The 12,787-nt window shown below is 45.5% G+C and overlaps 1 protein-coding gene across 1 annotated transcript in view; it reads left to right on the plus strand.

The window, feature by feature from the left end:
- FGF9 (fibroblast growth factor 9) overlaps positions 1–4,775 on the plus strand; it is a 28,474-nt gene extending 23,699 nt beyond the window's left edge. The window contains exon 4 of the mRNA XM_039863307.1: positions 3,425–4,775. Coding sequence (XP_039719241.1) covers positions 3,425–3,670 — 246 coding nt within the window. The 3' untranslated portion in view covers positions 3,671–4,775. The remainder of the gene's footprint in view (positions 1–3,424) is intronic.
- Positions 4,776–12,787: the final 8,012 nt, after the last annotated feature.

Consider the following 12,787-nt stretch of genomic DNA (forward strand, 5'->3'; position numbering starts at 1 on the left):
GCTGTCCTGTGAATTGGGCGTTAATGAAGGCCATGTGCGGTACACATTTGCCGAGCGTCTAATATTTTAAATTGTCGTCCACATGACTTTATGTCTTATAGCGTTTCTAAACACGCTCTGGGGCGTACTGTAATTTTCACATTATTATCTCATACTTTGGTTTTAATAGGATTGGTAAAAGTTTTGAAGTTTTAATTTCAGTTTTTTTCCCACTGCTCAGAATTTGATGATATAAAATGAAAAGTGGTTTCCACAGTCACTAACATTCACCAGATTTTGTTCCAAAGCACAGGCTTCAGCAGACTTTTGAATTAAATCCACATTCTCCACCCACGCCTAGTGGTATTATCCAGCAGTTCAAAGATAGGTACGCCATAAACAGCTCCAGTTAAATCATCTAAAAAAAAATTAAAACATGGAAATACAATAAAACAAGAATTGATCACTTTATAGCGGAATACTCTATAAACTGTCTGCATTGGACACATGTGCTGAGTTTTAAAACATCTGAGTTCTGTAATTCTGAAGCGTACAGTTTATTTGAAGGCAGAAACTTTTTTTTCCTCTGCGTATACATACACATACATACATACATACATACATACAGGTTAATATATTTTTTGCTGTCTCAGTTTCATTGATTTACTTTTTAATTTAGAAAAATCACGAGTGCATAACAAATTCTTCACCTCAACTAAGTGTTTTACCGCTGGGTACCAAAGCGTGACCGTGAAATGATGAATTCTGTAAATCTTGTTACTTTATCGACCTGTGTAAAACGAAAATCACACATTAACATAATCTCGAACAGGACAAAGAAATTAGTTAAAGGTGTATACATGGTGTAGAAAAGTCACGAGGTCTTTAATTTTTAATGATCGTTAAAGTTTTAAGGTACGTAAGCTCACCTGCGTGGCTCTCTGCCAGCTGCGTGGTGAGTGCCGGGGCTGAAGGGTGGCAGGGGGTTCGCAGTGTCGTGGCTGCTCAGTCTCATCGAACTCACTGCCTGGAGTTACAGCCCTCTGTGTATGAGGCGATTCCACAACATGCCAGCTTTTGATTATCCTGTTTTAAGGAGTAATTCGCTGTCTCTTCTGGGTCGCCTGGAAAGTTACCTGACGCGTGTTCCAACGATGCCTGCCAGGGGGAACGGGGCGGTGTTCACTGAGCAGTGAAAACACCCCTTCAATTTTTTAGCTTATTCGACTTTTTAAAAAAGCGCCCCCCCCACCCCCCATACACCAGAAAAAGAAAGCCCACAACATGTAAAACGTGACCGTTTCTTAAAGCCTGAAAGCAAATGCGTTTCATCGTCAGGCCGTGGCATCCTGGCTACTGTAGAATGTTTTCATCCCCACCCACTCCTCCTGCAGAATGGGGGTTTTGCAAAGCTGTGTGTTGAGGTGAAGAAGAAGGAAGTGCGTGTGATGTCGGGTCCAGGTTGCCGCACCCCAGCCTGTCCTCTGTATGGCCTCCAGCCCCCTCGGGGATGGATGCCTGGGGCGCTCGGAGAATAGGGCAGGCCCCCAGAACTTACAGTCACTTCATGTCGTGACGGCTCCCGTGGCCTGACGGGTGCACATCGGCTCACGGCTGGGCCTCGCTCCCCGCACGTGAGGGGCGCCCCCCCGCAGGCACAGCTTCCACGGGCACCCAGTGGGCGTCGTGCAGCCGAGGGTGGCATGGGTGACTGCTCCCTCCCTGCCGTTCCTTTTGTCCCCGCACACCCAGCACCAGCTGTCCAGCTCTCTCGGCTGTCTCGTCCTTGCCAGACGTGCTGTTTTAAATTTGTTTCCCCGTGTCCACTCACTTGGCAGAAGCATGTCCGATGAGATGGCACTTTGTCGCAGAGCCACCCAGTGCTTTCTGAGCGTCTGAGAGGCCCCTGCCAGGGGTGCAGGCCCTCGTGGGGGTCCGGGTGGGTTCGAGGCCTGCAGTTAGAGACGGGGAGGAGGTGGCCTTGCGTTGGGCCGTAGATTTTGTCATCCCCGAATTGCTCTGCCACGGGAGTGAGAGGGGCTGGGTCCTGCCCAGCTGTCTGTCTCTCTGTGTCCTAAGCTGCGTTCTCAGGTGTTTGCCCATAAACAGGACGTCTCTGTTTTGGTGACGGATAGTTCAGCATCTGTCCTCTGGGTCTGAATGACAGAATCGGAAGCACATCCAATGTCCCGATGTGTTCTGCTGTTTTAACTCTGTGTGGATGTATATTTGTTATTTTGTTTTCTTATTTATGTAAAGTGCCAGGTGGGCGAGAGCAAGGGGGAGATTTTAAAAAGCCATTTCAGTGTTTACTTGTTAAAAGTGCCACTTAGGAAGGCATCGATTTCAAAGTGTCAGTTGAGCAGAGGGAAGAGCACAGAGGCCATCAGTCTGCTGCCTCGTTCCTCCAGGGGCCAGGCGAGCAGCTCATGGTCATGCCCAGAGCGCTCTCTGCCCCGGGACTTGATGTGCTCCTTGTTCCTGGTCACCACGCCTGCCCGGGACCCCGGAGCGCCAGCTCCTGGGGCTGCTGGGACTCAGGTGGGGGGGTGAGTGTACTCACTTATGAAGATGTGGGACCTTTATGCTTCGGGGATGTAGGAATCAGCACAGCTTTCTTCTTGGTAGCTAGCTGTGTGCCTGAGAATGTGGCTTTTTAAGTCGGGGGCTCTTCCATCGGCGCTGAGGGCCATAGTGGGGCTAAAATGTTTGTGTTTACTTCTCCGTACTCAGGACGACTCGGTGGTGACAGAAGGCATTATATCTTAAAATGCAGACCCAGGGTTATATGCAGCTGAACCCCATGGGCCTGTTACACGTGCATCCCTCCAGACTTTCTGGATGGGAATTTGAAAGGGTTAGGGGTTGGAAATCTGCATTTTAAAAAAGCTTCGGAGGTGATTCTTGTGTATCCTGACATTCGAAAACCGCGCTTACAGAGCCGTAAGCCCGCGCCATGGCTCTGAAGAGCAGGTGACATCTGGCGTCACTGGTAATGTCGCTGATGTCCGTCGGTCTACGCAGTGAGTAACTTAAGAAAACGGAAGAAGAGACGAAGTGGTTACCTGAACTGGTGGCTTCAGCCAGGGCCGCCCCTGCCAGGATGGTCACCGTTTTAAGCGCTGTGGTGAAAACGAGGCCAAATCCGGTCAGCTGTCTTTCCCCCGCCTGACTCATTCCGATAATTGGCACGCGGAAAAGTCTGACTTGGGGACATTTGGAATCTTTTGTGCTTTAGTCATTCCGAATACAAAAATTAGAATGTGTTAAATTTGGAGAGTTAAGCGGTTTTTGCAGAGTGTGTTAAAATGGTTAACATGGGTTAAAACCTTTTTTCTCGCCAGAGTTATATTTTGTAGCCATGGTCTATTGCTTTAAATACAGAAAGTAGCTAACTTTGCGAAATACTCACTTGCTCCTTTTTTTTCTTTTTCTTTTTAAACAGGAAAAACTAACCCAAGAGTGTGTATTCAGAGAACAGTTTGAAGAAAACTGGTATAACACGTACTCTTCGAATCTATACAAACACGTGGACACTGGAAGGCGATACTATGTTGCGTTAAATAAAGACGGGACCCCAAGAGAAGGAACGAGGACTAAACGGCACCAGAAATTCACACATTTTTTACCTAGACCAGTGGACCCTGACAAAGTACCCGAACTGTATAAGGATATTCTAAGCCAAAGTTGACAGAGACAGTTTCTTCACTTGAGCCCTTAAAAAAAGCAACCACTACAAAGGTTCCGTGAGGTGGGTTCTTATCGATTCGCTGTGTCATCACATCAGCTCCACTGTTGCCAAACTTTGTCGCATGCATCATGTAGGATGGGGACGCGCTGGCTTTGTTCTGCACTCGTGGCCCGTCCCCCGGGGCCGGCCCGTGCCCACTGGCTTGGTTTACGGTGAGAAGACGAGACTGAGCTGGGGGTGGGGTGTGTTGGGGGGACGAGCCGGGTCGGGGGGAGCTGCAGACGGGAGCAAAGCAGAGAGGACGGCGGCCTGATGCATGCTGGGAAATAGACACGCTTTCACACGTCCGGTCCGTTCTCCTTCATCCTGGGTCGGCACCGCTGGTGGCCAGCGCAAGGGCGCGCGCTGCATTTTCAGAGGCTCGGAGGGTGCAGTCTGACTTAAGAGACTTTTTCGGTTCATTCTCGCTGGTGCCATCCCAGTGAATGGAAAGCAAAGACCTCTTAGTAAAAAAAAAAAAAAAAAAAAAAAGTTAAATTTATTTATAGAAATTCCAAAGGCAACATTTTATTTATTTTATATATTTATTTATTATATAGAGTTTATTTTTAATGAAATATGTACAGGCCAGATAGGCATTTTGGAAGCTTTAGGCTCTGTAAGCATTAAATGGCAAAGTCCGCTACCAACCTGTGGTAAATTCATGCAAGTAGATATCACTTTGCATGGACACGAGAAATCCTAATGACCCTCTGGTGTACCGAAGGCGACAATCTCCTTTGTGCCCGTGTTATTGTAAACTTATGCACATCGCTCACGACACTGAGTATTCACTCTTCAGACTGCCTGTCCCATAGCTTCTCCCAGAGGATTAAAGATAAGCTGGGTCTCAAACTTTTATTCTGTGTCTGTGCTGTTTCCTCCCTCATAAGTGACTCACGCCATCATCGTAAGTAACTTCACGGTTGGAAATGCAAGGGTTGGTGTCTATTCTACTTGTGAAAGTCTATTGCAGACTATACCAAAGCCAGGCTGTTATTTTAGCTGCTCCCCAGAACAGCAGAACGGACACCAGACGTTGTGCTGAATTAGAATTCTCAAAAAAAGAAAAGAAACAAAAAACAAAAAACAAAGCTGATGTAACCTGGGTTTTTTTTTTAAGGGACAAGGATCAGGTTAGTAGGATCATTCTTGTAAACTTTTTATTTGTGCACTTGGTTATCAAATGTGAAATTATACAAGCACCATAGGGGTCATTGTAACATCTTTCGTAGAAAATTGCCTTTGGTGTGAACTGTCGTATCGCGTGGTAGTAGCACCCGAGTAAAACTTGCAAATGACACTAAATAAATCATCAATAATGACAATGAGGGGGAAAGTATTATACTTGTTGACTGTGTTTTGTTTTTAAAAAGGTCTTCACAAGTGCTCAGTTTTTTTTTTAGAGGTTACTATATAAAATATCTATTATAAGGCTTTTATAACATTTTATGCCGAAAAGCATAAGAATACATATTTCTTTAGTAGCAATAATTTTGCAACTTGCCCTTGGGCAGGGGAGACTATTTCTTACTATATACTAAGGAGAAAAGAGCCAAATTCTTAAAGCAATATTTAAGAGCAGGAATTTATAACAAATTCTCATACCACATAGAACACCTTCTAGCCGGTTATGTTGGGAAATTGAAAATGACGGTTAAAAAATGTGTTTGGATTTATGTAGCTAATTTTAAAATTTAATATTCCAACTTTGTTTTGCTTTGATGCACATTCTCTATGAAAAATAAAGGTACGTCACTGGTGAGTTAGAGCTGTTTTGAAGTACAAGCGCACGACCTATTGCCATGAGCACACGTGGCCTTCTGAGGTCCAAGCTGGAGCACACGGCAGAGTCCACCTGCTGATGTGCATTTAAGACAAACTAAGTCTACATTTGGAATTAAGAAATATTTTGGGGGAAGGGGGCCGAAGCAATGTAAAATAGTTGATTTATGATAAAGGTCAGAATGTTCTCTTCATTTATTTCCTTTCTCTCTTTTTTTTTTTTTTCACTTTCTAAACAGAAACTGCATTTAATTCCAAGATGTAATATTCTTATTTATTATTTAACCCTTTGCTGCTGCTAAAATGTGCACATATTCAGGCTTTAGTTTTTCTAAAAGGCATTTAATATTTTTGGCTGAAAAACATTAAACATCTGACCACAGGAAAGAATCAAGTTTCTAGGAGGTCGTAGGTACACTCTTTAGCACTGAGAAAAAGTTGATTTTAGGAGATAGCCAAAAGTAATCTTAAAGTAGCAGGAGGTGCTAATCGGCCTAAAAGAAAACAATTTGTGAAAAAAACTAAAATGTCCATGCATTCCTAGAAAATGCTACTTTAATGTCTACTTTTGGAGTTATTTTGTTTTGGTAATTTAAAAAAAAAAACGAAAAAAGAAACAAAAAACGAAATGTTATATGCTTTTGGCAATTGATACAATAAACTGTAATGGTCTGTAAATAAATAAATATCGACTTATGCAATTTATGTAAATAAGCATTCCGGGAGAGTAGATGGCTCAGGGGTTCGGTGGGCGTTGTCCTGTGGGGCAGCAGGGTGCTGACCCTCAGCTCATGGGTTTGCATTGGTTCTTGTCCTAAGAGACCCAGAGCCCCAATGGCAGCCCCGAGCTACTGTGGAATGGGTGGTCTCGGTTTTCACAAACAGATGCTCAGACAGCCTAACTGCTATGTCGTCAGTGCCAACACTTGCTCCTTGGTCAAAGACTTAAACAGGCACGACCGAGCCCCCCTCCCATCTGCCACGTGAGTCTCCCAGGCAGCACTGAAGGACAGACATGCCAGGCCCTGCTGTGCAGATAAACGAATGGCTTCAGTTCACCGTGTTTTCGTTCTGTTTCATCTCATTCGTTAACACGACTTTGTGTGATTTCCTTGATAACCTGCAATTGTATGTAAATACACACAGGATTATGTAATTTGTGTAAATACATAATTACAGACTTTCGAAAACTGGTATTTTTTACTCGATGTCCATTTTGGAGCTACTTCGAATTATGTGCCTACATGAACCAGTGGAATTTAAAAAAACATGCCGTCCTTGCTCTTACAGCTGTCGTGTGTGTGTTAAGGGGCGGTGGGAGGTGGAGGGGGAGCAACAAACACATCCAGATGTCTTCTTTTCTATAAGCATTAGATGGTGAAGAGGGTAACCTTCTGGGACAGAGGTCTGTGGATTTGCAGAAAGCAAAGTGCAGTGTATGTGCACGTCTACACGGATGGCTGAATGGACAAAGGCATATTGTTTGAGGTCAAATTCTGTTTACTGCATCATTTGACCTTGAAATGTGCCAAATTTAGATCCACTGTTTGTGACCACTTGCACGAAAGAGCAATGAAATGGTAGGGGTGGGGGAATACGCCAGATGGATTCAAAAGATGTTAGCCACCAAACCCCTCTCAAGGGTATGTGTGTGTACGTGTTTGACACGTTATATAATACCCACGTGTGTCCATAGGCATTGCACATTTTATTAAAAAGATTTTTTTTTGCACCGCAATTATTTTGAGTTCTGGTAGAGTTTCTGAGAATAAACTATGGTGTTGGAACATAATACCTTGGCTTTACCATGAAAAATTTAAAAGCATATTCCTTGAGCTTCAAAACACAATTTAGAACATACGTTATCTAGGTTTAATTTTACTTTATTATTTTGATTCTCATCCCAACCCCTCCTGTTTAGCAACCATCAATTTGTTCTCTGTATCTATGAGTCTGTTTCTGTTTTGTTTATTCATTTGTTTTTTTAGATTTCACATATAAGTGAGATCACATGATGTTTGTCTTTCTCTGACATTTTATTTAGCACAATGCCCTCTAGGTCCATCCGTGTTGTTGCAAATGGTAAGATTTCATTCTTTTTTATTGCTGAATAATATTCCAATATATGTATGTACCACGTCTTCTGTCTATTCATCCATCGATGGACACTTAGGTTGCTGTCATATCTTGGCTATTGTGAATAATGCTTCAGTGAACATAGGGTGCATATATCTTTTCAAGTTAATGTTTTGCATTTATTTGGATAAGTACCCAGAAGTAGACTTGCTAGATCATAAGGTAATTCTATTTTTAATTTTTTGAGGAACCCCTATATCGTTTTCCTTGGTGGCTGCACCAATTTGCAATCCCACCAGCAGTGCGCAAGGATTCCTTTTTCTCCACATCCTCACCGAGACTTGTTTATTTATTGATGACGGCCATTCTGACAGGCATGAGGTGACATGTCATTGTGGTTTTAATTTGCATTTCCCTGATGATTAGTGACATTGAACATTTTTTCACATGTCTATTGGCATCTGTATGTTCTCTGTGGAGAAATGTTTATTCAGATCCTCTGCCCATTTTTAAATTGGGTTGTTTATTTATTTATTTTTTTTGGTGTTGTATGAGTTCTTTATATATTTTGGATATTAAGCCTTATTGGATGTATCATTTGCAAATATGTCTTTTGACGAGCATTTAATTCATTTACATTAAAGTAACTATTGATAAGCATGTACCTATTGCCGTTTTGTTAATTCTTTTTAGTCTTTTTTTTCTCCTCTTGATCTCTTCCCTTGTGGTTTAGTGTTTTTCTGTAGTGGTTTATTTTTTATTTTTCTGATTCCTTTCTCTTTGTTCTTTGTATATCTTTTGTAGGTTTTTTGGTTTGTGGTTACCATGAGGTTTAGAAATATCATTTAAAAAAAATTTATAGCAGTCTATTTTAAGATGATAGGCATTTAAGTTTGAATATTCTATAAGGACCACATTTTTACTACCCCCTCCGTGCTTTGTGTTATTGATGTCACATTTTATATCTTTTTGTGTTGTGTATTTTCTAACTACTTATTGTAGTTCGAGTTGAGATTGATACTTTTTTAACTTTTATAGTAGCTTTTTAAGTGTCTGATTTGCTGTATTTAGTGACTATTTGGCTTTACGTGTGAGGTTTTTTCCCCTTTCTTATATTTTCTTATTTATGGTTATGGCGATCCCTTTCTGCTTAAAGATTCAACATTTCTCATAAAGCTGGTTTAATGGTGATGAACTCCTTTACTTTTTGCTTGTTCCAGAAACTATTTCTTTTAGTTCTGAATAACCCATTGGGTAAATAAATTATTCTAGGCCATAGGGTCTCTTTTCCCAGCACTTTAAAGATGTCCTGCCAGTCCGGGCTGTAAAGTTGTTGCTGACAACTCAGCTGATAGCCTTATAAGGTTTTTTTTGTATATAGCTCATTTCTTTCCTCTTGCTTCTTTCAAGATTGTCTCTGTGTTTAATTTTTGTCACTTTAATTACAGTATGTCTTGGTGTGTGTCTCTTTGGGTTGATCTTGTTTGCAACAATCTGTGCTTCCTGGACCAGGATGTCTGTTTCCTTTCCCAGGTTAGAATCCTTTTTGGCCATTATTTCTTGGCATAACACTTTTGATCCTTTCTCTATTTCTTCTCCTTCTGAGATCCCTATAATGTGAATGTTTGAGTGTTTGATGTCATCCCAGAGGTCCTTAAACTCTCCTTTTTTAAAGCTCCTTTTTCTTTCTGCCGTTCTGATTGGTTGAGTACCACTTGTCTGTCTTCCAGGTTGCCGATCTGTTCTTCTGTGTTAGCTAATCTGATGTTGATTCTTTCTCATGTATTTTTCATTTTAGTTATTGTATTCTTCAGCTCTGCTTGGTTCTTCCTCATACTTTTTAAGTTCTCCCTAAGTTCCTCTGTTCTGCTCTTGAGTTTGTGAGCATCTTTATGATCATTTCTTTGGATTGTTAATCAGGCAAATTACTTATTTTTGTTTCTTTAGGTTTTTTTTTTTTCCTGAGTTGTTCCTTCATTAGAAAGATGTTGTGTTTTCATTTTGTTTGACTTTCTATGTGTTCATATGAATTAGACAAAATAGGTGCCTCTTCCAGTCTTGAAAACGTGGCCTTACGTAGAAGCGGGCTCTGCGTGGACTGTGCGTGCAGGTGGTTTTGGACAGGCCGGTAGGAGACTGAGCAGGAGACTAAGGCGTTCAGGACACCCGCCCACCAAGCAAGAGCAGTCCCAGGTGGGGAGGCCCAGTGTGCGCAGTAATGCCCTGTTCATCGGCTTGCTCCCTTTGTTTTGGTGAAACGGGCTCAGGTGCTGTGTCCAGGAACGTGCTGCGCTCATCCTGCTGGCCAGAGACTCTGTGGAGAAGGAGGTGAACAGTGGCGCTCATTGACCCCGCCACCGCTGGAGTTTCCGCCACTCCTGGAGAGCTCCCGTGGGGTCCCGGCCACGTCTATACAGCCTCCTTCTGGTTTGTTGTGCCAAAAGTTACCCGTGTAGAAGAGACCGGTGTGTAGGCTCCACGTGCTCGGTAGTTTCCGGAAGTCGCTGGGAGTCACCCGTCACTTCCGGTGCTCCGAGGCCGGCAGGCACTTCCGGGCTTCGCGCCAAGCAGGCACTTCCGGCGCCTGAGGCGCTCCCCGCCGGCGAACGCGCCTCTGGCGGCAAGGCCTGGTGTGTGAGGTGACTGACGCGCCGCGGTCCCCGCTGACTCTGAGGAGGCCGACCGCTCCGGGCAGGTAACGGTCCCTGCTGTTGACCCTGCGGGTAGCCCGAGCCCCGGCTGGAGCGATCGCGCGCCCCGGCCTCCGTTCCGGCCCCCGCTTTCGGGCGTCGCAGGGCGCCCGCCGCACGCGCGCGTGTCGCGTTTGCTTTTGCTCGGGACGCGGGAGAGTAGAGCGGGCCCCGAGGAGCGACGAGGATGAGCGGCGCCCGCCGCCCTCAGCCCTCAGCCGGCGGCCCGGGGCGCTGGCGCGGCGCAGGCCCGCGGGGTCCCTGGCCGCCCGGCGTGGGGCGCACCGCGTGCGGCGGCTCGCGGGAGACAGGGGGCCCGCGTCTCGGAAGACTGCTTTTCCGGTCTCACCGACACGGAATTGGCATGCGTCCCCGACCGAGCTGACGGGGACAGTGTCGTGGTCGCGCTGGCGCGGATCGTGACGGGATCGTCACAGTGACTTTCGTGAACACCGAGCGTGCGCAAGGAGTCTTGAGGCGTTTTCCGCGCGGGGCGGGACGGTGCCGGGATAAGAAACAGCGTCTTTTCTGATTTTACCCGTAAAGAGAGTGGAAACGTGCGTTCTTCGCGCGCGTCCCTCCCGCTTTGCCAACAGCGTGGTCGTCGGGTGCATGGACATCCGGCTCTGAGGCGGGGTGACGGCGACGGCCACCAGGGGGGCCAGGAGGACCCCGGAGGCGTCTTTGCTACTTCGCTTAGCAGTAAAAGCTGACATTGTTACCTCGAACCCTTGTAATCCTCCCACTGGGTTTCAGCGCGTCTCTCGGGAAACGCTTTTAAAACTTGCTTGTGATTTAACAAATGTGCGGGCGCAGCGGCCCGGCTGTCGCGCTTTCCCGCCCCTTGGGACGAGCCTTCTGACGATGTCGGTGGTTTCGGTTGCGATTTCCGTCGTGACCGGTGGACGTCGCCGGGAACGTTTGCTACCGGGGTCTAGAGAGTTAGGAGAAGGGACAGGACCAGGGGCTCACGCAGGGAAGGGCAAGCGGTACCGGCCGTGCGCATGGCCCGGCTCGACGGGATTCCTTTCTAAAGATGCTCGTGCAGGCCTTTTCCCCAACCAGAATGTTCTGTAAGCGCCGCCTGGCTGTTGCTTCTGGCTTCCAGGGCACGCGCGTGTGCGGGGCTGGTAAGTGACAGCTTTGTGGGATTTCTGTTTCTGACTAACAAAAAGTCTGTGAAGAGCGTGGCGTTATAACTGCCTGTTCAGAAGGAGGCCATACTCCGAACATCCCTTTACGCTGTGGTCGACCAAAATCTCCCTCGCTCCCTCCTGCGCCTTCTAGTTTTCTATTCCTCGCCGCCTCCCTCCTTCCTTCGTTTTTTTTTTTTTTTTTGTGTGTGTGTGTAGAGTTGGCATGTGCAGTGTTTAAACAAGTGGCATCCTGGTAGACGGCGATAAATACAGCGCTAAGGAGGGTGCCAGGGGCTGTGGGACATTCGGTGTACAAGGCCCGAGGTAGTGATGTCTAAGTGACGTGCAGAGGCTGAGTCGAAGTTCCAGAAGAGAGAGCTCGAGTCTCTGGCCTTCTAAATGAGTCAAATGTGCTTTGTCCTTGGACACTTTGGGCACGTCGTATGTTTTCCAGATATTTCTTGGATAACTGTGGCTGAGCTCGGTTGGCCAGCGTTGGTCTGGAGAGTTTCCACTTCTGCGGCAGGGCACAGGTTCATGAGATGATCAGAACTTTGGGTCCGACCAGCTCTGTCGGCCTGGACTTCCTGTGGACATGCCCAGGATGCTCTTTGTTACTCCTGGTTTCTATCCAGAGGAAGCTGATTCTGTTCGTTTTTGTTAATATTATTCGCTTTAATTTTGCCCCTCACGTTTATCTCATGTCCCAGGCAAAATCCACAACAAAGTAAAAATTAAAACGTGAAAAAATAACATAGTCACTTCATTTTTTTTTTTTTCATTAAGCATATGTTAAATAACTATGACACGACATGGAACGGTGCTGAGGATACAGTGGAGAAAAAAACACGACAAACACTCTGATCTTGGTACTTAAACACCAGGCTGGGTGCTCTGTCGATTTTATGAGCATGCAGTACCTGTTTAAGGTACTGTGGGACTGGGGTGCCCATGTTATCAGGCAGTTAGGACAATGTCGACAATTTTTCTTGAACTCCAGCTGTCTTCAGCGATGAGTTCAACTCACATCCGCATGCAGGCTTCTGAGAACTCAGAGGCAACCCCACTCGAGTCCTGTTGTTTTAACAGGACGGCCTTTTACAAGAGTCCTCAAACGAGGCTACGGGCCCAGCAGATGAGTGAACAGAGCGGAGGTGGCCCTGTGCTTCTCTCCTTGGAAAGATTCAAAGGAGAAGGCAGTGGAATTCCAAAAGTGTGTCAATGACAGGTTTACTTCATCTTCAGAGGGTGCCAGAACACTGGGAAGCTAACAGAACTAATGAAGCTTTGGAGAATACCTCTTCCCCCCAGCATCCACTTCTTTGGGATATAAGTGAGCATATATCATGGAAGATGAACTTGTACATGTTGCTCGAGGGATAAAACTCTTC

The sequence above is a fragment of the Pteropus medius genome, unplaced genomic scaffold (genome assembly GCF_902729225.1).
Source record: "Pteropus medius unplaced genomic scaffold, Ma_sr-lr_union100, whole genome shotgun sequence".
Taxonomy (NCBI): domain Eukaryota; kingdom Metazoa; phylum Chordata; class Mammalia; order Chiroptera; family Pteropodidae; genus Pteropus; species Pteropus medius.